General features: G+C 32.2%; 2 protein-coding genes and 2 pseudogenes across 4 annotated transcripts; 2 read left to right on the forward strand and 2 right to left on the reverse strand.

The window, feature by feature from the left end:
- Window positions 1-2,361, forward strand: part of LOC106338257 — a 5,324-nt pseudogene extending 2,963 nt beyond the window's left edge.
- Window positions 2,362-9,193: 6,832 nt separating this feature from the next.
- LOC106336931 lies at window positions 9,194-10,762 on the reverse strand (annotated as a pseudogene).
- On the forward strand, window positions 10,746-12,156 carry LOC106336932 (60S ribosomal protein L10a-2-like). Of its 3 annotated transcripts, none has more exons than XM_013775914.1 (6): window positions 10,746-10,816; window positions 10,946-10,983; window positions 11,054-11,273; window positions 11,370-11,535; window positions 11,635-11,840; window positions 11,932-12,156. In XM_013775914.1, the coding sequence occupies exons 2-6, from the start codon at window positions 10,979-10,981 to the stop codon at window positions 11,983-11,985; spliced, it is 651 nt and encodes a 216-aa protein (XP_013631368.1). In that variant the 5' UTR covers window positions 10,746-10,816; window positions 10,946-10,978; the 3' UTR covers window positions 11,986-12,156. The 3 variants fall into 3 exon arrangements, with proteins under 3 accessions (XP_013631368.1, XP_013631369.1, XP_013631370.1); XM_013775915.1 differs by having other exon boundaries at window positions 10,788-10,839; XM_013775916.1 differs by lacking the exon at window positions 10,746-10,816 and adding an exon at window positions 10,843-10,865.
- Window positions 12,157-18,908: 6,752 nt separating this feature from the next.
- Window positions 18,909-19,955, reverse strand: LOC106338258. Its single transcript, XM_013777279.1, has one exon. It carries the CDS (start codon window positions 19,953-19,955, stop codon window positions 18,909-18,911), a length of 1,047 nt encoding a protein of 348 aa, XP_013632733.1.
- Window positions 19,956-24,301: the final 4,346 nt, after the last annotated feature.

The raw sequence follows: 24,301 nt of genomic DNA on the forward strand, positions 1-24,301 counted from the left end.
TAATTTAGTTGTTGTTTTAAAATTTTAGATGCAACTTTTGTTAATGCAAAAGACAAGAGCTTGAGTGAGTAGAAAATGATTTTGTTCATAATTATATGCATATTATCTAATTTTGAGCAATAAGCATCATTAATATAAATATTTTGAATAAAATGAGAGAAGTAAACTAGAAATATAGGGTTAAGTATACTTATGTTTGGTTATCTTCGGATATCCATTCGGGTTTTGATATTACCCGTTCAGATTCAGATATTACCCAAACTAGTGAAATATGTAATTTGTTTTGTTTTTCAAGAATTATATCATTTTTAGACCGAGCTGGTGAATATATACTAGACATACATTTATATTTTGAGTCTGCACTTATATTCTATAACAGCTTGATATATTAGATTTGAACACTAACCTGTTAATATAGTTTGGCGGTGACTTTTTTCAAAATTTTGATTTTTAGATATGTATATGGAGTGAAACTAATTTACAGATGTCTATTTTTTTAATTGACACTTATGTATATGGAGTGAAACTAATTTACAGATGTCCATTTTCCCAAGACAGCTTATTCAAACATTCTTTTTCCTCTTCAAAATTGTTTCTGCACAATATTAATATATCATAAAGATATGTACCGTTGTCATAGTTATCATCTGCGGATTGGCGAAGATGGTTGAGTCATTTGATAGATTTGTAGTGGAAAAGGTACTGATATAACCCCTCAATGTAATGAACCTCTGGATTGCCGTTATCCAAACATTAGTTCGTTAACTGAATGTGTTGATTCGTCATCCTGAGTGGCTCCGCTGCAATATCGTAGGCTAAGGTTTTTGAAATAGACCAAAGAATTTCCGTCAGAACTGACAGTGCTTTCATATGTGTTATAATTGTTTACCAAAGTATTTGATACCATCTTATTTGTTTGTTTTTGGTTTTTGAATGTAGTGAAAAAATATGTTTTCTTTTGAGTATTTTCCTTTGGTTAAGATATAATATAGAACTTTTTTAGATGGCAGTTAGCTATATTAATAACTATAGTTGGGTTTTTTTTTATATTACATTTGATGTTTTTTTTAATTTTATGGTACAATATAATGAACAATCATGTCACCGAATTTATTGTTCTTGAATTAATTACGTTGAATTATTCACTAATAAATAATAAATTATTTTTAGTTTTTTTTTTTGGATGTCAAATATTGTTTGACTCACATTTCTTGTAGCCTGTGATTTTCGAAAAAACATTTCAGATGATTTATGTATTTCCTATTTCTTTTCATAACTGAATGCAGATGTTATATTTTAAATATCATTCATTATCTTCTTTATATTTTCTCCCTCCAAATTTATCATATTTAGGTCAGCCGACAGTTGTATCGTACTTTGTTTTGAAGTGGCTTAGGTCAAAGAGTTTTCGTAATAAAATTCAATATCTATGGTCAAGTGTGATGTATTTTGAATAAGAATCAGTTTATGAGTTTTTTTGAAAAAAAAATTGTTATCCAACGAAACCGAAATTTTAGTCTTTCAAAAGTTTCACTTTATTGTTTTTGTATGCGAGTATGATGATATGTGTAAGTTCTGTTTGTTTTGTTTTTATTTTTAAACATTTTGCATTCCGTTTCACATTACACATTTTGTGAAACATAGAGTATATTATATAAACACACATGTCATAGATTCAAGTTTCACAATACATGTTGATTCTTGTAATCTGTGTTTCAGGTTGTTATGTGGGATAGATGAAGTCTACTATATTTTTCTTGGGAGGTTAAGCAATCTCTGCACGTTGAACCGCCAGTACGGACTCACGGAGAAGAACACAAGCGAGGCCTTGTTTGTGATTGAAGCTTATTGAACACTCCGTGATCGTGGTCCCTACCCTGCAGATCAAGTCATTAGATGTCTCGAAGGAAGCTTCGCCTTCGTTGTCTACGATACTCAAACCTTCTCTGTTTTCTCAGCTTTGAGCTCTGATGGAGGAGAGTCTTTACTGGATAATACTCGGCGACTGGTCTGTTGTGATGTCTGATGATATCAGATCATAAAGCAAAAGATGTGTTAAATCATTTGCTCCTTTCCCTACTGGTAAGGCAAAGACACAAGAAACAACATTTGAGAGAGAGAGACATATGATTTATGAAGTGTTTAATGTTGTTGCGTGATTTTTTTGCAGGGAGTATGTATCATAGTGAGATAGGGCTTAAGAGTTTTGAACATCCCAAGAACAACATAAAGGCAATGCCGATGATTGACAGCGAAGGTGTGATATATGGAGCTAACTTTCAAGTGGACGCGTGTACTAAGATTAATGCCATCCCTAAGAGAGGAACTGAAGCTAACTGGGCTCTCGCTAATACCCGTTGATTTCTTCTTCTAATTGGTTCAATCCTCTGAATCGTTCTTTTGTCCTGATACATTTTATTTTTACATACTTCTTTGTGTAAATAGACATCAATAAATATACAAAAGCACTTTATATTGCAAAATAATGAACTCTTTACTCACTGAAATTGTCAATTCTATGAAAACAGAAGAACACATTTTGATCCATAAGAGGGAGATAAGAAAACAGAACAAGGAACAGTAGAGACAATAATAACAAAGACTTGATCGACCTTTATCATTCATCATCCTTCCACATGTCTGCAAACTCATCAGGTTCTAATGGGTTGGAGAGGTCACACATCTTTCTTCTCGTTTTTGCCTATATTTTCTTTGCAAAATTTCCAGCTTTATTCATTTTCTCCAATGCTCGTATCTGAAGAACAAAATTGAAAACAATTAGAAACTTTCATATGATTAAAAGGGGTGCATCAGCAAAATGGCGAGAGAAGCCAATACCTGGTTTGGAGATACGTAGAATGGGTTCTCGCAAAGGGTCGGACCTCTAACTACCTCCAAAATATTTTTTTTTTTGCCTCCAAAGATCTTAATCGGATTTAAACAGATTCTTTAACCAACCAGTAAACAAAATTATATTTAAATCAAAACCAATTAATCAAAATTATAAATGTTCTTGTTACTAATAGTTATATAGACAAACCTCGACAAGAGTCATTTTATCAAGACCACCCCTTGCAACCTTGTCTTCCTCATGAGGTACCCATATCTATAATGAGGATGGATCTCATCTTGATGTTTAATTCAGGTTGTGATCCCATATAGTCTCTTCCTTCCTCTTCAATGCTCTTGTAAAACTTGAAAATGTCATCAGCGTATTCGACAACAACAAGTTTGTTACCAGCATCAAGAGCATCAATGTTGTCATTCACAACATCTTTGAGTCCACCACTTGCAGCATACTAATAGAGGGTTGCTGTGAAACTTCCTCTTTTGGTAACATGTTGTTTGCATTCTTCAGGGCTGATGATAACAACAACCTCTGCCTTCCTCGCAATATCCTAAGGATATATGATACATTTTTAATTTTTAATTTTAAAAAAAAAATTAGTTGCAAGCAAATGTGTGATTATAAAATACACAAGAAAGAGAATAATAACCTTTCTGGTTGGAATGTTGACGAGATTACCAAAGTCTCCAATAACCTTTCCGTTTTGTCTTACTGACTTCGCATAAATCCATCAGACAAACTAACTAATCAATTATGTAACCACACACACAAAATTTGTAAGCTCGTAGATCAGACCCAATCAAAAACTTGTAAACTTGTTTAAAGTTCGAAACTAAAATAGAGAACCCACCCATATAATCAAGAAAACATTACGAACATACAGCAAGTTAAAAACCTGCAATTCCTCTAGGATCAGAGACTTTTGATCCCATTGATGAAGATTCTTCATTTTCTTTTATGTCAAGTAATGCTCCTCCTCCGATACTCGTTAATGAAAAGAAATCCAAGAGACGATTGCTTCCCCTCCCGGCTTTAACAGACGTCACTATATCTCTCTTATCACTCTTCATATTCCAAAGTTTCTTGTTCTCTTTGATGGTTGATCATACCTGCCATAACCAATTTATACTCAAGAGCTTGAAGCTGTTACCTTTGATGATTTAATTGAGAGATAATGGAATGAGTAGTGGGTTCGAAGTAAATGATGAGAATAAAGGAGATGTAATACGGAATCGGATGACGTTACAGAGGAGGTGGTCAATATTTTCAGGAGACGAAGAGTGAGGGAGGAGGAGCTGAGTCTGTGGTTGCAGTAGATAAAAACCCTAAAAAAGATGGGTCAGTTATGAAGATTTAGTGGAAGAGCCCACCAAACAAAGAAGCAAAAAGAACCCAAAAAAAAAAGTTTGATTAACTTATGTTAAAAAGAGGACAGGTGGCATTTGACATAATGATAAAACATCCATTGTCAACTGCTTTATTTTTAGTTGATTTAGAGTACTTCTAGGTGAATGCATATATACATTCATTACGTTTGTACATGGGTTGATATCATCCATTGTCAACTGCTTTATTTTTAATTGTTTCAGAGTACTTCTCGGTGAATGCATATATACATTCATTACGTTTGTACATGGGTTGATGAGTGCTGTGATATTGCCTTAGGGTATGGATGGTTTACACGTATCAGTTGTGGGTGTGGGAGTTTACGATACATATAATTTTGGTTTTAGGTGTTATTAAGTAATCATACGGCTGATACATCAATCAATAACACATCAGTAAAAATTAGATGTATTTACGGGATACTTATGAACAAGTTTTGTAAACCAGTTTTGTAAAGTGGTTACAATATTATTTCAATATGTAAAAACATTTTATAATTTACTTTATTATTACAATCTATTGTTGTAAATATTATAAGTTCATATTTCATATTTTCTTATATATGTGGACTAACTATTATTTGGCTTTTTAATTGTACGATAAATTATTTTAGTTATATTAAGTTTGCAAGTTTTAAATTATTGTAATCCAATTTTGATTAGTTAATTAATTTGGCTGACTTGTGCTTGTTACCATTTCTAAAATGATGGTAACAATACTTTTTGTGAATATTTCACATATAAATATGTGTTTATTACAATCTAGCTAGAATTATCATGATTTAGTTTATATCTAATATTGTTTGTTACTATTTTTTCGATACCTACAACGATATGTTTTTTTTTTTGAAAAAGTTTTATAGCAATATAGTGTATTTTTATTTTTTTTTTATTTGAACAAATGTTTTATAACGATATATTGTTACCATATAACATTCTTAAATCTGTAATTTAATATTTATAAAATTAGACTCATTTCATTTGAAAATCACTCCATGTAAACGTTGAATAGTTTGGACTTATTTAATTTTTAAATTTAATAAATTTGCTCATTTAAATCTGCATAATTATGTTATTTTGTTTAAATTTGTGTAAAAGCATTTGAAATATCTTCAGTAAAATTTCAAAATTGATTTATAGATTTTTAAATTACATTGGAAGTGTGTTTTTATTAAAAAAAATGTTTAACTTATTTGTTTTTAAATAACTTTTGTAAATATAATTATGTTTTTAAAAATGATAATTAATGAGTTAAATGAAAAAGGAAATGTGAATACATGCAGTGAGTCCCATGAATATTTTGACATTTAATTATATCTTTAATGAGCATGTTAAAAAAGGGAATTGCATAACTTTGTAAATAAATTCAAAAACAATAACAAAATCATATCATGGATTCTTCTTTAATAGTATAAATTTGAAATAGCCTTGAAAAAAACATGATTAAATAATGGCTATATAGCCACTATTATTCTGTGAAAACCCTGTGATTAGGATAGCCACGAAAGTGTCGTGGTAAAAAATATATATGACAGAATAATCACGGTTAGCCACAAAACTATAGCCACATATTCTTTTAACTAGGTGTTTGGCGGCAATTTTGCGGGTAGTTATATTATATAAAGAAATATATATTATCTTTACACTGTTATAATTTTTGAATAATAATTAGAAATTTAAAGTTTTAATTTTTAATTTTAAATATTTGGATAATCAAAATTTTCAGTATATATTTTTAAAATATATGTGAGATTAAAAATAGTTCAAAAACATAAACTTTAGTCATTAAAAAACTTTCTCTTACAGAAAATAATATTATAATTAATTCAGATATTTTGTTGTAGAATTACTTTATATTTTAGTTTAACACATAAAAACCGAAAATACTCTAGGTCTCAAGAGAGAGAAAAAAGAGTGTATTTTTTTTGTGTAACTCCAATATGACCAATACAATGATCAGAGGTTTTTATCATGAAAGATATTTTGTAAACGGTTTTGTGTGGGATTTAAAAACATAAAAGTTATAATAATTTCTTACCTACAAATATAATTCATTTATATAACAATACATAATCATTAAATTTATTTCTATAAAAAATGCAAAAGTAATTTATTTAATTATATATAAATAATTGATAAAAATAAAGAAATTGATAAAACATATATATTCTTTCCCAATTCTATAATTAGTTACCATAAATCATTATCTATAATATCATTTGTGTTATTTGGTAATTTGTATTAATTAGTTCTAGAGTTATCTTTTATTTTTAGATCTGATTAAAATAATTACTAATAAATGTTAACAACCAAACAAATTATAATTTTTTTTAAGAACTTAACCTATTAAAGACATATTATCAAAAGTCAATTAAGTTGCTTCTCAATTAATATATAGTAATAATTATCTTTTTAAAACTAAGGATAAATTTGGTTAATGTAAACATAAAAACATGTATTAGGAAAATGGTAATTTAAGCAATTTTTTTCATAATTTGTTCCAAAATCAAACTTTAAATCACATTTTCTCACTCATTTTTTTAATTTAGTGTTTAACATAAAATTTAAATGGGTTAAGCAAACAAATTCTTCCTTAAATTATCTCTGATCATCACACTATTTTATCAAACAGTAACTCATTCAACCAAATGTTTTTAATTAAAACTAATCATAGTTTAAATATCTTTTAAAATTATTGCTTTAATTTATTTTAAATTAAATTAAAATATACCTATATTAAATAAATCTGATTAACTAATAAGAAAAAATAATATTTCAATTTTTAAATAACCAAATGTCGTTATTTTAGGCATATATACTTAATATTAATGTGAGATCCAATATTATATGAAATAAATTGTTTTTATTTGTATAAATTTTGTTAAAATTTTATTATCGTACATTTTAAAAGTTTATTATAGCGTGAAAAATACATCTCATTAATTTTTAAATAATTTTTTCTTACTTTCAATTTACATTATATTTTTCATCTTTGACTTTAACAACCGTAGATATGACCTTTTTTATTGAACTTCCTTACTAAATTTATCTTAACATTTTAAAAACACATAAAACTAATTAGTTCACATTTATAGTAACACAAAAAAAGTACATGTACTTCGATAGAAAAATAAAAATTAAATACATAAAAATAGGAAAATACCAAGAACACAACAAACATATTTTATTATTCTTCCATCTTGTTCTTTTATTTATGTCTACTTTTTTTTCTTAATTAATATTATTAAGTTTAGATTAATTAGTTTTCTAAAATCTATGTTTTATTTTATTCACTGCTAATATAAACATAATATAAACCGTTTTTATAATTGTTTCTATTGTATCATATGTATTTATATGTATCTTATCAATTTATATAATGTAATCTAGATATTTAATTCTTTCTATAAACCAATCATGTTAATTCATCTATATTTAAGATGTTTAATTGTATGTTTGGACACATAGATTATATTAGGTAATTTTATGAATAGTTTCCTTTTATAAACTTTAATTAAATAAATGAAAAATGAAAAACCATCAACCAATCAAATTAGGAGGATTAATTGGAGAGCTCTTCTATGACACGTCAGCATAAATCACTAAAGTGACTTCTCAATTAATATATAGGAGGATGGCGGCTGTTTTTCGCATGGCCATGATTTTTAGTTTTATAGCCACGATGCTAACGTGGCTATATCAAATATTTCTAGTAGTGATAAATTATAAAACTAAATTTAAATAGTTACATAACCAAAATTAAAAAAGTGAATTTAAATATTTTAAAAAAAAATCTAACAAATTTTATAAGATGTTTTATCTTTTAAAATAATTAACTAATTTCATTATTATAAAGAAAATCATATTATAAACTAATATTAATTTTGATTTAATTAAATAACTAATTTTAAAAATACAAATAAATAATAGTTTATAATTTTACTTTTAAAATATAATAAATTGAAAATGACCTTTTAATATAGTATTTAATTATAAAATTTAAATATTCAAAAATAAACATATAAACTATAAAATATTTGTGGAAGCATTGTAATTAAGGTTTAAATGCTTCTACACTCACGTCTGAGGTTCAAATCTCAAGCTATTCAATTTTTGCATATTGCACATTATAGGAGGTCTGAGTTTCAATTCCTGAAGAAAGTGATTTATCAAACAATTATGAAGACTACGTAGATCTTCACAAGGGAGATAATATTGTCGGTTGTCGAATCGTCTTTGTAATCTTTCTCATAATTATAATATCATAATAAATCAGCGTTAAAAAAACAATAAATTAGATTATTTACTTTTAAAATTTTTAAAACATAACTATATAAATACTTTAAAAATTATTTTATTCTTTAATTATAAACTACATTTTGGGGTTAGAGGATTAGTTTAGTATTAATAAAAATTAAAAGTATAATAAGTGAAAAGTATAGGTCTTTAAACACAAATTAATATATTTTTTTAATGAATGTTAAATTTATTCAACTCAAAAAAAATTGTTTTTACATGGTAGTGCAACTTTATTGTAATGTCCTAAAAGAATATGGAATTAAAAAAATTCGATGAGTCTTTCACTATGAACAAGCTCTTGTGCTAAACCAGAGGCGCAAACCTTCCTCGTAGCAAGTCTCCCATAAGCCTTATTGAACTCAGCCTATTAGGGACTGTTTTTCGATATTTCTAATAAGTATTTCCTGTGTGGAGTGTGGCGTGGAAAGTGGCTCTCCATGTCTTCTGCAATTTCTTTCCCTCCATAAACTATGGAAAGTGATTTGAAACAAGCACATGATGATGAACAGTGTAATCTTGTCAAAAGTGAGGTCACAAATCTATTATCAATATGACCTAATTAGCCAATTTATTTTCAGTTTTCTACTGCACATGAGAAAAAAAAATTCTAGGCCATATGAGAAACTTGATTTTGTATAGTTTAAATTTTGTAGAGCTTAACTTTATTTTGAAAATAGAACTTTTAAAGTCCAGAACCTCGACGCAGTTAGGAGGAACCTATGCTACACAAAACTAAGAGTATGGATCCTATCTTTTTTTATTTGAAAAAGATCTACTTCCACTCCAAGTGAAGCCAAAACAGTAGAAATATTAGAAGCAATTGCTAAGAGCCAATACTGAAGTGTTTGCAAACAAAGAGTCCTGAAGTCACCAAACCAAGAACCGAGAAGACTCCTTGTCTTGAACGCCCAAACTCAGTCCAAGTCAGTGGTCTTCTGATTTCAGACAATACCTTACTGAACTGTTGGTTGAGGTGGTCGAGATCTCCATTATTCTCGATCACAACATCAGCCTTGCTTCTCTTCAAATCCAACGACATCTGAGCCATCACTCTGTTTCCGGCATCTTCCTTGCTCAGTCCATCTCTCTCCATCAGTCTCATGAGCTGAGTTTCTTGACTGACCCACACAACGACAATGGGTTTCGTCCATTTATCCATCTTCACTTCGAACAGCAACGGGATGTCGACGACAATCACTTTAGCTCCTTTCGCCCATTGTTTCAGAATCTCCCAAAAGATACCGGTTGATATGTATGGAGCCATCAGCCTATAGAGCGTGAAAGAGACAAGTTCAGGATCTCATCGGAGTTGGCGCTTGGAATGGGAAGAGAAGACCATCTGACCGAGTTTTGGCCGGTCCACTTCTCTACTAGGAAGAAGAATCTCCTCCCCAAAAGCTGCAACTACTCTTTTCCATCCACAGCTTCCTTTCTTCAACACATTCTACAGATAAACATATCAAGGAAACGAAGGTGAGAGAAGAAAGTCTGTTATGAATGAGAGTGAATCTTCTCATTAGTTAGCTAACCTACACCTCTAACTGTACAACAGAATGCTAACGTACACGGTTACTAAATTGCATCTACGACCTCTCTCCTGGAACAATAACTTGAGAAAGAAAAAAGAAAAAGAAAGAGAGGAGGGTGTTTCTTACTCGAGCAACGACATCAGCGTCAACAACGGGAATGCCACTAGCCTTAAAGAGGTTGGAGACTGTACTCTTCCCAGACGCTATGCCTCCCGTTAGCCCTACGATTCTCATTCCCTCAAGAACCCCTTCTCAAATTGAAAACACCAAATACAAACCACTCAATGTTGTATCTTAGCTACTCTCGAATCCTATAAGTAGGAAGATGAGACCAATCTCAAACAATCCGAAGAGCAGAGTTTCCAAATACAATCGAATTTGTCCGTTAATCAGATAATAATCTCGGAAACCGTAATCGAGAAATGAAATCAATAAGAGAAAATAGGAAGGAATGGTCACACAATTCCGGAGACAGGCTTCTGGGAAACAATCGGAGATGATTGGAACTTTTCCCTCTGAGGATGGATCTCTGGATTCAAGACGACGGTTTGTACTTTGTACAATCCGGTTCATATGCGTTGACCAAATAATAAAATGAACCTGAAAAATACCAAATGGGCTTATTTAGTATTTCAGATGGCCCACCAATATAATATCGGCCGGCCCATGTAGCTCTAGGTTTTTGTCTCTTCCCCTCGTATAACTTCTTCAGCCGCCTTAGAGAAGGTTAGAGCTTCCTCTGCTTCACCTTTCAGGTTCGTCATCCTTCGTTTATCACGTACACTCTCATTCCATGAGCACTTTGTATAAAGTTATCATTTTGAGCCTATCTTTTCTTCATACATTTCTCCATTTGATCTAACTGTTTGTTTTCTCGTTTTCAGGCTCAGAGATTCGTCAATTGAGAGCAACTCAAGATGAGGTACCTTTTAACATCTCCCAATTGTCTTACAGACCGATCTCAATTGCGTTTGCTTATGTTTTGTGTACAGTAAGCTTCAAAGTGAGGTTCTTAGAGAAGGGATCACAGCTGTGAAGGGCAAAGCCGATGAGAAAAAGCGCAACTTTGTGGAGACAGTTGAGCTTCAGATTGGTCTCAAGAACTACGACCCACAAAAGGACAAGCGTTTCAGTGGATCAGTCAAGCTCCCTCACATTCCTCGCCCTAAAATGAAGATCTGTATGCTCGGAGATGCTCAGCATGTTGAGGAGGTGATTTATAATAATATTCTGAATTGGGCTAAAAAATTGTTTATGTGGAGATTAATAATGTAAAAGTATTTGGGTTGTTGTTGGTGGTGTTTATAGGCTGAGAAGATTGGACTAGACTATATGGATGTTGAGGCTTTGAAAAAGCTCAACAAGAACAAGAAGCTTGTCAAGAAGCTTGCCAAGAAGTACCATGCTTTCCTTGCTTCTGAATCCGTCATTAAGCAGATTCCTCGTCTTCTTGGTCCTGGTCTTAACAAGGCAGGCAAGTAGTGTCTTCAATGTTTTGAATCAGTCTTGATCTGATTTTAGGATTTCTTGTTGGTCTGAATTTTCTTGATATGATGTTTTCATTGGTTGACAGGAAAGTTCCCGACTCTAGTGAGTCACCAAGAGTCGTTGGAAGGAAAGGTGAATGAGACCAAAGCGACAGTGAAGTTCCAGTTGAAGAAGGTTCTGTGTATGGGTGTTGCCGTTGGTAACCTTTCCATGGAAGAGAAGCAGCTCTTTCAGAATGTTCAGATGAGCGTTAACTTCCTTGTCTCGCTCTTGAAGAAGAATTGGCAAAACGTATGAGCGTACCTACTTTCTTCTATGAACAATCTACAGTTATTCTATCTGAACCGCTCTCTAATCTCCTTTTGATTTTAATCCTTTGCAGGTGAGGTGTTTGTACTTGAAGAGCACCATGGGACCACCTCAAAGGATCTTTTGAGCTCTCTGCTTTTATCATCTTTGGAAATTTCGCTTTGCTTTTTTTTGTTTCAAATATCTAGTGCTTCTTGAGATATATGGTTCGGATTGATAATAGCGGAACTCGGGTGCTAGGTTGCTTTTCGTTAAAAGACAAATATAATATATGCAATGTTTGCTTTTAAGGCTTCCATCACGTCTCGTTTCTGGTTTTCCCATTACCCTTTTATTGACTCTGGTCCCGAATAAACCAAGAGAACGGTATCAAAAGAGTCAAAAAAGATGAAGAGGTTGGAATCAACTTTCAATTAAAGGAAATAGATAAAGAAAGCTATAGCAACTGAACTTGAAACACGTACTACTGATTGGATATACATAAATTCCATGTCTAAAGAACACGAGAAGGTTGATTCAGAATTTTATTATGTCGTTTTATGGCTAATACAAATCCTTAGCAAATTATACAAACTTGCAAATTCTAAATTTCCATCGTTCTCTTGCGTTTTGGGAATTTCACACATCTCAGCAAGCAAGGTACAAACATCCTCTATATAGTAATAGAGAAATATTTAAAAAATTGTAACATGTGGTTTGTAATAATTACAAAATAACTTTTATGAGTTATCAATTAATTAAGATGTCAATTAATCTTACGTGGAAGGTTAAGAATCAATTGAAAAAAATGTTGGTCCAAAATCCAATTATTAGTAAACATTATATTAACCCAAAATATAAAAAGCGTGTATTATTTTATTAAATAAAAACTACGAATTTACCTAATATGATTAACATATATACGACAATTAATGATTATGAATAATAAAGATTTGACGACAATTTTTTGCATCCTTCCTCAATTTTGCTTAATTTTATGTTATTAAAATAAATTAAACAATCACATTAACCATATAATAAAAAAACAATTTTTTCTTATATGTTATATTTTGAATTTTTTAAAACGACTTTAAATTAAAAAAAAATGTTAAAAATCTCTTTGAAAATTTTGTGATCAAAGGCTTAATTCTTTTGTTATAACAAGATACAAATTATCATACAATCATATTAATATAACTTTTTATTTAACAGGTATTCATATTAAATAATATATATATATATATATATAATATCATTTAAATTAAACTATGTACAATTTAAAAAGGGCAAATCTCCAAAATAGCACATTTCTAAATTTATATCACAAAAATAGCACTCAAAAACTAAAATGACCAAAATAGCACCTTTCTAAGTTTATCATTTGAAAATTTTAATCTTTTTATTTTTCAAAATTTGAAATCTTATCCCCAAAACCTCATTTCTCAACTCTAAACCCTAAACCCTAAACTCTAAACCCTAAACCCTAAACTCTAAACCCTAAACCCTAAACTCTAAACCCTAAACCCTAAACTCTAAACCCTAAACCCTAAACTCTAAACCCTAAACCCTAAACTCTAAACCCTAAACCCTAAACTCTAAACCCTAAACCCTAAACTCTAAACCCTAAACCCTAAACCCTAAATCCTAAACCCCACCCTTTAACTCTAAACCCTAAGTTTGTGACTTTTGATAAAACATTAAGTGTTATTTTTGTGACTTTTGACCTTGAGTGCTAGTTTGAGAACAAAAACTTGATTTAGAGCTATTTTTGTCTTTTTCTCATTTAAAAATACATAGATATATTAATTTTGAAATTTGCATTGAAAGAGTATTGAGAACTTAATATTTTAATTTTAAAATTTGCATCGAAAAATACCATATCCAAAATTTTGAGATTAATTGTTTAAATTTTTTGTTACATCAAATATAAAAATATTAATAAAACCATATGAGTAGGAAGTATCATAATAAAAATTTATATTAAAATATACTATATATTTATGTCAATATCTTTGAAATATAATTATATACCATATAAAATAAATAAAATGATTATGTTGATTTATTTACCATAAATATATTGTAAATAAACAAGAAATATTGTTTTGATTTATGTGATTACTATAATCTCATATATATTAATTGAAAAACAATGGATTACTCTAGCTAGTGTAAGATTTTATTAATTAATATCGTTCGAAAATCTTACAAGAGATCGATACAACTAAGATTTATTTACAAGTTATTGAAATCACCTAGCAAGAACATGGATTGCACAAAAAAATTTCTTTCCTAACCCTAACCTCCTTTCTATTCGTCACAACACCGATAGAGAATATTTGGAAGTATCGATTGACAATCTGAAATAGTAACTTTTTTTAAGTTCAGCCCATTATGGTTCTTAAATGAGCTTATAACAATTTTTAATGATTAACTAAATGAGTCACGTACATAGTAAAATTAATGTGTTTTGGTTTAAAAATTGTTGCATACCCAAAATCAATATGAACCTTCATCATTTTCGTTTAGAATTTTGTCACAATAAAAATATAGGGTTGGGCAAAAAATCAGAATCCAAAAAACCGATCTAAAGAATAGTACAAACTTTAATCAAAACTGGTTAGATATCTGAATGAGTTCAAAAATTTTGTATCTAGAGAACCGGAATCGAACCCGATGCAAACCAAAATATTTTAGGTATCTGAATATATCTGAACAAGATTTATATATTTAAATATATTAATTATTTATAAATTTAATATCTAAAAAATATACAAAATATATAAGACGTTTTTAAGTTGTCCAAAATACTTGAAAATATATACAAATAGTTATAAGTACATGTTTAAAATAGCTAAACGATACTTGTAATACCTACAATACTTAAAATATCTATTGATTTCCTATCCAAATATTTAAGTGAAACTAGTTTTTTATGTTAAGTTTAAGTATTTTGGCGTACATTATTCAAATTTATATGTTATATATTATTTTTATTTTTAGATTTTGAAATTTTTTTTAAGAATATATGAATTTTAAGTTTTGAAAAAAATTAAATAATTATTCGAACCCAAACCCGAACAAAATCCGCAAAATTCTGAACCAAACCAAATCTTCAAGGATCCGAATTGAACCAAATAGTACTCGAATGTTCAGTTCTAATTAAATGTAAAGAAAATTATTGATAACAGAATGTATATTGTTTATAATATTTAAGTACAATATATTTTTAAAAAAATTCGCTCCGCGTAGGACACAAATTATCATCTAGTTCTTGTTAAAGTTCCCAACCATACATAATACCACAAAAAGTTATTACAACATTTTTCAGATTTGTTTTGGACCTCCTGGAACTTTTCATCTCAACTATTTTTCACTTCTTTGCGTAAAAAGTGTTGATTCTCGAGTTCCATATCACTAGCTTCATGAACTTTGAAATTTGGAAGGATAAAAATTCAAAAATGTCTCTCCCTAGGGCCTTAACGTTGCATACGACCAATGGCATGAGTGAAGGGACGCTAGGTCGTACGATTATAATGCCAACTCACACGACTTAAGACCATTAAGCAACTTAAGTATTCATTAAAATATATACAACTTATTATTGTTTTCAAAATTATAAAAAAGTATCGACTATTGGATTTATTTTTTATTAACACGGTAAAGTTTAAGCAGTGGTGACGAGCACATGTGTTATTTAATTTCAGACAAACATTCTGACAAAATCCCATCAGAGTGTGCAAGTTGCAACTTGTGCTAAAACTAAATACATCTAGATCTAACATCACCGTTAATGGAGTTTCTTAGTAGAGTTTTTAAGGAAAATTAGGCATTTAATTAAATGGAAAACAAATTAAATTTGTATAACCGGTTCTTTTTTTTTTTTATAACACCTGATTATTATTAATGAATTTGTTCCGAACTTACAAAGTCTCTGTGTAAGTAATGAGTTACACAAGAAGAAACATAATTGTAATAATAAAATATATCATTTCCTGGTAGCGATTGCTTGGCCAACAAGTCAGCCACTTGGTTAGCATCTCGGTGAGTCCATACAAATCTGACTTCCTCAAACTGGTTTGTCCACCAGTTGATATCACGTATCCAGTTATAGGTATCGAATTGCAGAGTTTCTTTATTTAAAATATCAATTGCCTTCTTGCAATCTCCTTCTATTATCAAAAGCTTCACTCCTCTTGTCCACGCGTGCTGCATTGCAATTAAAATACCTTGTAGTTCACTCTCAAGAGCATTATTAACACTATTCCCAATGGCTTGTCCTGCGCCACAGTATTGACCTCGATGATCTCTAAAAATCCAACCAGCTTTACTTTCAATTAGATTATTGACAAATCCGATCCCAGGAGAACCAGTGAATGCTCTTCTTATCTCCTGAACTCCACCAGAAGCGAGCTAATATTCCATTAATTTCCTCACAAATTTCTTTAGTCAATCTAAAGACATTCATGGAATAGATAGGCATAGCTAGAGCGATTGCTTTAAGTAAAACTTCTTTTCCTCCATGTGATAGATATCTCTGATGCCATCCTTGTGTTACTTTCTTGACTTTGTCTATAATGTATGCAAACATTTCACTCTTTTTTCTACCAAATTGCTCAGGTAGTCCAAGATACTTGCCCATTCCACCATCATTGTGTATCCCTAGGATGTTTCTCATTTGCGTCTTGACACCTTGTGAAACCTTACTCCCAAAAGTAATAGATGACTTCGTAAGGTTAATAGCCTGACCAGATACTTGTTCATATAACTCTAATATCTTTTTAAGTTGCGTCCCTGATCTTGCATTAGCCAAAGAGAAGAACAAAGAATCATCTGCAAAGAGCAGGTGGTTGATGGCTGGCGCTTGATTTGATATTTTTACGCCTAGGAGTCTCCGACTGAACTGAGCCTGATTCATTAGGTGTGATAAAACTTCAGCACACAAAATAAACAGATACGGTGATAGAGGATCTCCTTGTCGTATGCCCCTTTGCGGTGTGATAAAACCCTCTGGTGATCCATTGATGAGCACAGAAAAAGTAACTGAACTTATACACTTCATAATCCAGGTAATCCACTTATCATGAAATCCCATTCGCCTCATTGTTTCTTCAAGGAAATTCCATTCAAGCCTATCATAAGCTTTAGTAATATCTGTTTTCACAGCCATATATGATTTAGATTGTCTCTTTCTGACCTTTAGACTGTGGAACACCTCATGAGCAAGAATGATATTATCAGTAATCATTCTTCCCGGAATGAAAGCGGCTTGATTCTCTGTAATAAGGCCAGACAGATGCTTCTTCAACCTATTCACCAGGACCTTAGAAATGATTTTATAGGCCACATTACATAATGCAATAGGCCTAAACTCAGTCATACCAGTCAGAGGATATACTTTTGGAATTAAGCAAAGATGTGTGTGATTCAGTCGACTATCAAGATTGCCATTATCAAAAAACTGAATAATCTCGGAAATTACGTCCGGCTTAATCTCCTCCCAATAGTTATGGTAGAAAATAGCAGAAAAACCATCAGGCCCTGGGGCTCTATGCCCTCCAATGTCAAAGATAGCAGCTTGGATCTCTTCCTCTGTCACTCTAGCAATTAGTTCTGTATTTACTTCATCTGTTACTCTTGCCTGGAAACCTTGAAACACTTTAGAAAAGTGTGTTGAAGGATCCGCTGTTGATGAATAAAGTCTCTGGAAATAGTCTTCCGCCACTTTAGCTATGTTTTTGTGGCCTCTCTGTATAACTCCATGATCATCTTGTATAAAGGTGAGATTCATTCTGTTTCGCCTGGCTTTAGTAATTGAATGAAAGTAGGACGTGTTGCGGTCACCAGCTCTTAACCACATAACTCTGCTCTTTTGTTTCCAATACATTTCTTCTTCTACATATGCTTGGTTGAGGTCTTCCATAATGAGGTTTTTCTCCTGTGCAGTTGTAGCTGCCGAGCAGACTGCTCTATCTAGTTTACCCCGAAGCAACTGTATACGTTCCTCTGCATTAACACGGTGTAATCTTTTCCATGTAGAAATCTGAGATCGACATTTAATCAGACGTTGAGCAAGAGGGAGGTTCATCAGTTGTGATTGCCCGGATCCTTTCCAGCCTCTTGATATTGTCTCTTTAAACCCCTCCTTCTGACACAAACGATTATCAAAGCGAAACAGTCTCCTTGGTTCTTCTATATCATGAGAAACAAAAGTCACCAAAGGCCTATGATCTGATTCTCCTATTTCCAAGAATTCAGTTTCTGATGCAGGAAAATCATTAAGCCATACACCATTAGCCATTGTTCTGTCAAGACAACATTGCACATGATAATCTCCTCTTTTTCCTACCCAAGAAAATCTGTTTCCCACCGACTTAAGATCCACAAGATCAAGATTGCGTACTAAAGTTCGAAATGTCTGGAAAGATGCAGCCGGTCTGAGATGACCTCCAATCTTCTCATGGTTACCAAGAATTTCATTCCAATCACCAAGAAGTAACCAGGGTTTATTTCTTCTATTTATTCCCCATCGGTCAAGTCTCTCCCATGTGTAATGGCGTAGTGAGGAAACCGGATGACCATATACAAACGTGAAATAGAAAGAAGAAACTTCATTGAAACTGACTTTACAGTCGATGAGATTAGGTGATTGACTTAAAACAGAAAGCTGAACATTGTGGTTCCAAAAGATAACAAGACCACCGCTACTACCATTAGGAGGAACTGAAACATAATTTTGGAAACCTAATTGTGCCCCAACATCTCGCACTAGATCGTTTCCTTGCTTTGTCTCTGAAAGGCAGATGATGTCCAAGAGATACTTTTTATGTATCTCTTTAAGGCGTCGAACTGTCGAGTCATTGCCTAGACCTCGACAGTTCCAACAGGCTGTCCTCATGGCGGCAGTGGTGGTTCAGGGCCCACTGTGCCTCCCAATATGTTGCCATCAGTCTGCGCTTCTGCAGTTCCTTCTTGTACTCTCTCCTCCGTCATAGTCTCTTTCCTTCCACCATGCGCAGCACTTGATTCCCCTTTCTCAATACGCCTGAACTTGGTGTTATTCCCATTTGCTTATTCCAACCATGTCTTTCTCTTCAGAGAAGCACGACCATCAGAGCATTCTGCAAACGGAGATATAGAGAACATTTCTCCTGAGTTGATATCGTCGGAATACATGTTAGGCATAGCTACACCAGCCCACAGCCAATCATCATCATGTGGCTCTTCTTCTGGACTCATTACTTCTTCAGTCACTTCATCTTCAGGACTTTGAATCTCAGCAGGCTGGTGCTCTTCTTGCACTTCAGGTAAATGATCTTGATCTCCCTCGTTCGCCTCCTCCTCGTTGATTTCTTCAATATGTACTCCAGGGTTGCCCTGATGTTCAGCCTCATTCATATGATCATCTGCTCCATCATCTCCATCGTCTGGCCCTTCCTCAGGTCCTCCATTCGGATTTAAGCAGCGACCCGAATCATGTGTGATAAGACCGCAAACTTCACAGAAACCTCTCAATCGCTCATACTGAAAACGAAGGAGAGTATTGATACCAGGAGTAAACTGGAAGTTTCTCTGAAACTTGAGTGGTTGTGTGATGTCCCAGTTAAGACGAAACCGCACAAACTCCATCTGTCCTCCTGTTTCTTCATTATACTCCATCTGGATATATTGATGACCCATAGCACGAGCAATATGCAGAATCACTTCCCGGTTCATGTACTGGAGCGGAATACCCCTCACTTGGATCCAGAACGGGATAAAATTGAGCAACGCCATGTCCATCAGAGGTGTCCACCGTTGAAGGACAATCATCCTATCTGCATACGCCCAAGGCCCACGTCGAACCACCGTATCCATCGCTTCCTCGGAAGGGAAAAAAAATTGGAATCTTCTCCCCTCTATAACACGACCACGAGCAAGTCCTTCCAATCCCCAAACCCGAGGCATGGTGGCAACAAGGTTGCGCAAATTTTGTCGACGAGGCATAGAGGGACGTCCAATAAGGATGAAACGGTTCTCTGCCGCTGCTTGTCGCACCACTTCAGGGGGAAGAACAAAGGGAGCGTCCTCACTTCCTAAGTCGATGTCTTGCATGGCACGTCTGAGATTGTCTGTCATCGTGTTTTGCGTATTTTGCTTGAAAAGATAATGTAGATATTCTGAAAGGAATTCAGCAATAGTACGAAGAAGATAGAAGTTCCATTCTCTTTTATAGGCACTTCTACTAAATCTCTTACTTAATACGTCATCATGTTGAGAAGTTATTCTGAACATGGGGAAACAGGGCAACGTGTGGGTAGAACATGGGTTGTTGTGCCACTCATCGCCATCAAAATCATGCTCAACCAACATGATCGTGGTGAGCCATTGCATGAATTGTAACCGTTTTCCAATCGCCTCTAGAATCGCCATAATATACCAAAATTATTAAAAAGTAAAACGTATAACCGGTTCTTATTTCGTGCGTTTTGCAACCGATCAGAAAGGAGTTTCTTAGTACAGGTGTCGGCCAATCAAGGAATTTTGTTTTTTTTTTCTTTTTTTTTTTTTTTTTCTTTCTTTTCTCTCCTCTTCTCTCTTTTTTCTCGTGTTCTCTGTCGAGACAACGACGATCGCTTTTGTTCGATCGGCGTCTCCTCCGTTCGATCGGCACCTCCTCCGTTCGATCGAATCGGCGTCTCCTCCCATCTCCTCTTTCTTCTAACCGGTTAGATCCTTCTGAGATTCACACTTTATACAATTGATTTGGTGCTGATTAGATGATGAGATTGAACCTGGATTTGATTTTTTTAAGGGAGGAGGGACATGAAGTTCGATCCATCTCGACTCAAGTTGGTAAGTCTAACCAACCTTATCTAACATGTTATAGATAGATATCTAAAACATCATACTTTCCTCTGTTATAGATACTTGTCAACAAGCCTTTACCCAAGTTGCGTTCCAAAGGAATCCCACGATACAAAGTTCTTTTTCTGACGAATCTGAAGGTGGTATGAGGGACACCATTGATGTATCTTCTTATAATTCAGATGTATATGGCGCATCATGTTCTTCAGACGACTCAAATGCTCCAACAACCGTACGTTTTTTTAATGATCTTCTTTCTAATTTTTAAGAAATAAAACTATAAGTCTCTTAAGTCCTTGGTTCTTACTCTAGTGACAGAAAGATATTGAAGCTGAATGAGAAGGCTGAATCATTTGTTGTATGTTTCTTCTTGTTGTTTTGTTTTGGTAATGACAAGCTGTTTCTTTTTCATGTTACTGTCTTCTCATTGCTGTTCTTGTGTTGTCTTTGGTTTCTGAGTGGAGCATTGGGAGCAGTGGGCGTGATAAGTCATCCGTGTGTTGTGGTCTTCTGTTTTCTTGTGGTGAAGTCACATGTCACGCTTACTTTGTTGTGTTGATTGGAACAACTTGTGTTCTTGTATCACGGAATTGAGTCACGGAAATGGACATGTTTTTGTTGTTTTCTTGTTGCATTTTCTTTAAAATACAATCTTGTAATGAAAGTGTATTCTCAACAAGCCTTTGTTCTTCCTTCTTCGTATTCTTCCATTTCTCTTTCAAGTTCAAAAAATTCATCTAAATAATTTCAATCTTCTTAACAACTTCTCGTTATTTCAATCCTCCGAACAACTCTTGGTTCAAAACACCGAAGTTATCTTCTTTCTTTAATCAAAACACTCTTGAGAATTTTTTTTCCACCGCACCAAACTCATATTCTCTCTTTAATCACCATATATGACTTATTTCTTCTCAAAACACTTTTGAGGTATCGATCGATGATACATTTGATCAAAAATTTTTAAATCTATGTTTTAAATGTTATCTTTTAATATATTTTATTTAATAAATAATTTTATTTAAAAAAAAAATATTTTTAATAATTTTATTTTTTTAAGAACTCGTAATTAAGAAACTTCCAATAAAGCATAAAATCTATGGGTTTCTTAGCTAAATTTCTTAACTAACTTTTATTCTTAACCTAATCACTAATAAACACATCGAATTTTACATATTCAACACTTAAAAATAATAATATACTACAGTATTATTTAAAATCTTTCCAAAACTGCATAAACATTCAATTATATCAGTGACTGTGAAAAAAAGTTTGTACGACCGAAACTACTATTCTAAGGATCCGATAGGTACGGACTTTGACTTTGGCTTTAGGCTGTTGTTTTAAATTATTGTTGTAGAGATTTTGGTTGTTAAAACTGTTAGAATTATTTTAAATATTAAAAAATGTATCATCAATATTCAAAATCATAAAAACAGTAAATAATATTTTAAATCTTTTATTATAAATATAAAATTATGCCAATTAAAAAAAATATGAAACCAAAAGTTATACAATATGGATCTCAAAATAACAAGAAGAAAATAACAATGATTAATTTATCAAATAAATTTTTATAATAAAATTAATATAAAGTAGAATAAGTATTTTAGTTATTGTGGAGAAGTTAAAAAGTATTTTTGACAATAAAAATAAAAAAGAAAAACATAAAATAGCTTTGAAAACTTTAGAACTATTAAAGTTATAAAAAGCCTGATTGGTGAAAAATAAACTTGGAAGACTTTAGAATTAAGTCAAAGTCTTTAAAGCCAAGCCCCAATCGGAGTCTAAGACTTAGGCTCCGATTGGTGACACATAGTATTAACGTTGAGTTGTAATATGTATTATGATTTGATGTAATTTGCAGTAAAATTTATGTGGTAGAAACTGTAGATTTTTGCAGTATGTTCAAAGTAGAAATATGAGTTACTGTTTTCATTAAAATAAATGACTGGTAACTTTTTTTATGTACAAGTTACAGTATACTTTTATATAATTTAAAATAACTAAAATATAAATAATAAGTAATTATTGGGAAATAAATAATAATTAAAATAGTTAAACAATTATTACTTATTATTATGTATGCAATTTTTATAATGCATAAATAAGCTACATAATGTATTATTTTCAAATTTTATAATTATTAATAGTATAATATATGGTAATATAAATAATAAAATAACTTACATAATTATCAATAAATTCAATGAAAAATTAAAAATTAATAGTAAAAATAATGTGCATTTCAAATCATAGTTTCAATTTCATTTCGTATGTTTAATTATGCATTATCAAATATATATATATATATGCAAAAATAAGCCACGCAATTATGTTTTACAGTTTTTAATAAAATTTGGTTTCGGGGTAAATCAAACAATTTCTTTTTCATGATATCTTAAGAATAAATTATAAACTTATAACAAAATTAAGTTAAATTTCATATAGAACTGGTATAAATAATAACTACTACTCCTATCATTTAAATATTAACTATATATTACATAGTACTTTTTGTTATGTCATATTTACGTTAAATCATATATTTATTATAGTTAGTAGTGATGTACCATAAAATAACCTAATAGGTTGTACAATATATAGTTCTGTCACTACAAGAAATTGTTTTTTGACCACTAAATAGGAAAGAAGGTGGTCAGAAACAAGCATTTTTGTCCAAAACCTCCTAAAGTGGTCAAAAAACTTCGGTCAGAAATCAAGTTTAGTTAGAAAGTGGTCAAAAATTATTGACCATATAAGTGGTCAGTAATGTTGTCGGAAATTTCGTCATAAACTGGTCACAACATTTTGACCATTTTCTAACGTGTTACTAACCATTTGTTTTTACGAATTGCTGACCACTTGGTGTCTAATTTATTTTGATGATTTTTTGACGAGCTTGTGACAATTGCTTTTGATAATTTTATGATCAATGTTATAAATCAAGTGATGAATGTCAATAACTGGCCCGGTTAATAACCGGTCCAAACCCTAGAAGAAAGAGACATAGCCGAAATCCTAGAGAGAAGAGAGAGAGGCGGCTGCATGCCTTAGAAGAGAGAGAGAGGCGGCTGCATGCCTTAGAAGAGAGAGAGAAGCGGCCGCAAGCTTTAGAGAAAAGGAAACCCTATTTCCCTTTCCTTATATATGTAATCTTTCCATTTATTATTTAGTAGTTATCCTAAATCTAGTTGGATTAGGATTTGTACTTTTTCCTTTTATCTCTGTCTTGTAACTCTTATATAAGGGATGTCTTATTGATTAATGAAATACACAGAACTATTCAGTCTTCAATCTTCTAATTACAACACGTTATCAGCACGATTGTTCTCTGCAATCTAAGCTAAAATCGCCAATCCCTTAAACCTAACCTAGCCGGCGACTTTAACCTAATCCCGACGAACCCTAATTTGTCCTAGCTCGCGTTCCATCTCATCAGCAACCGATCAGCTCCATCCCTAAGGTGTTCCTGATCCTAGACGACCTCAGCTTCCGTTCGCATCACAGCCAGCTCGTGTTCCCGATCAACCAGCTCGCAATCCCTATCAGCCGCTTGCAAAACCGATAGGAAGCAGCTCGCGAACCCGATAGGAAGCAGACGCGTCCCGTCCCGTTCA

The sequence above is a fragment of the Brassica oleracea genome, chromosome C4, assembly GCF_000695525.1.
Source record: "Brassica oleracea var. oleracea cultivar TO1000 chromosome C4, BOL, whole genome shotgun sequence".
NCBI lineage: Eukaryota > Viridiplantae > Streptophyta > Magnoliopsida > Brassicales > Brassicaceae > Brassica > Brassica oleracea.

Excerpts from the sequence above, each read along its gene's own strand:
- LOC106336932 (XM_013775914.1), top strand. Across the intron at positions 11,274-11,369 it reads ATGCTCAGCATGTTGAGGAG|GCTGAGAAGATTGGACTAGA; the intron begins GTGATTTATAAT and ends TGGTGTTTATAG. Across the intron at positions 11,841-11,931 it reads TGAAGAAGAATTGGCAAAAC|GTGAGGTGTTTGTACTTGAA; the intron begins GTATGAGCGTAC and ends AATCCTTTGCAG.
- LOC106338258 (XM_013777279.1), bottom strand. The coding sequence starts at position 19,955 with ATGACAGACAATCTCAGACGTGCCATGCAAGACATCGACTTAGGAAGT.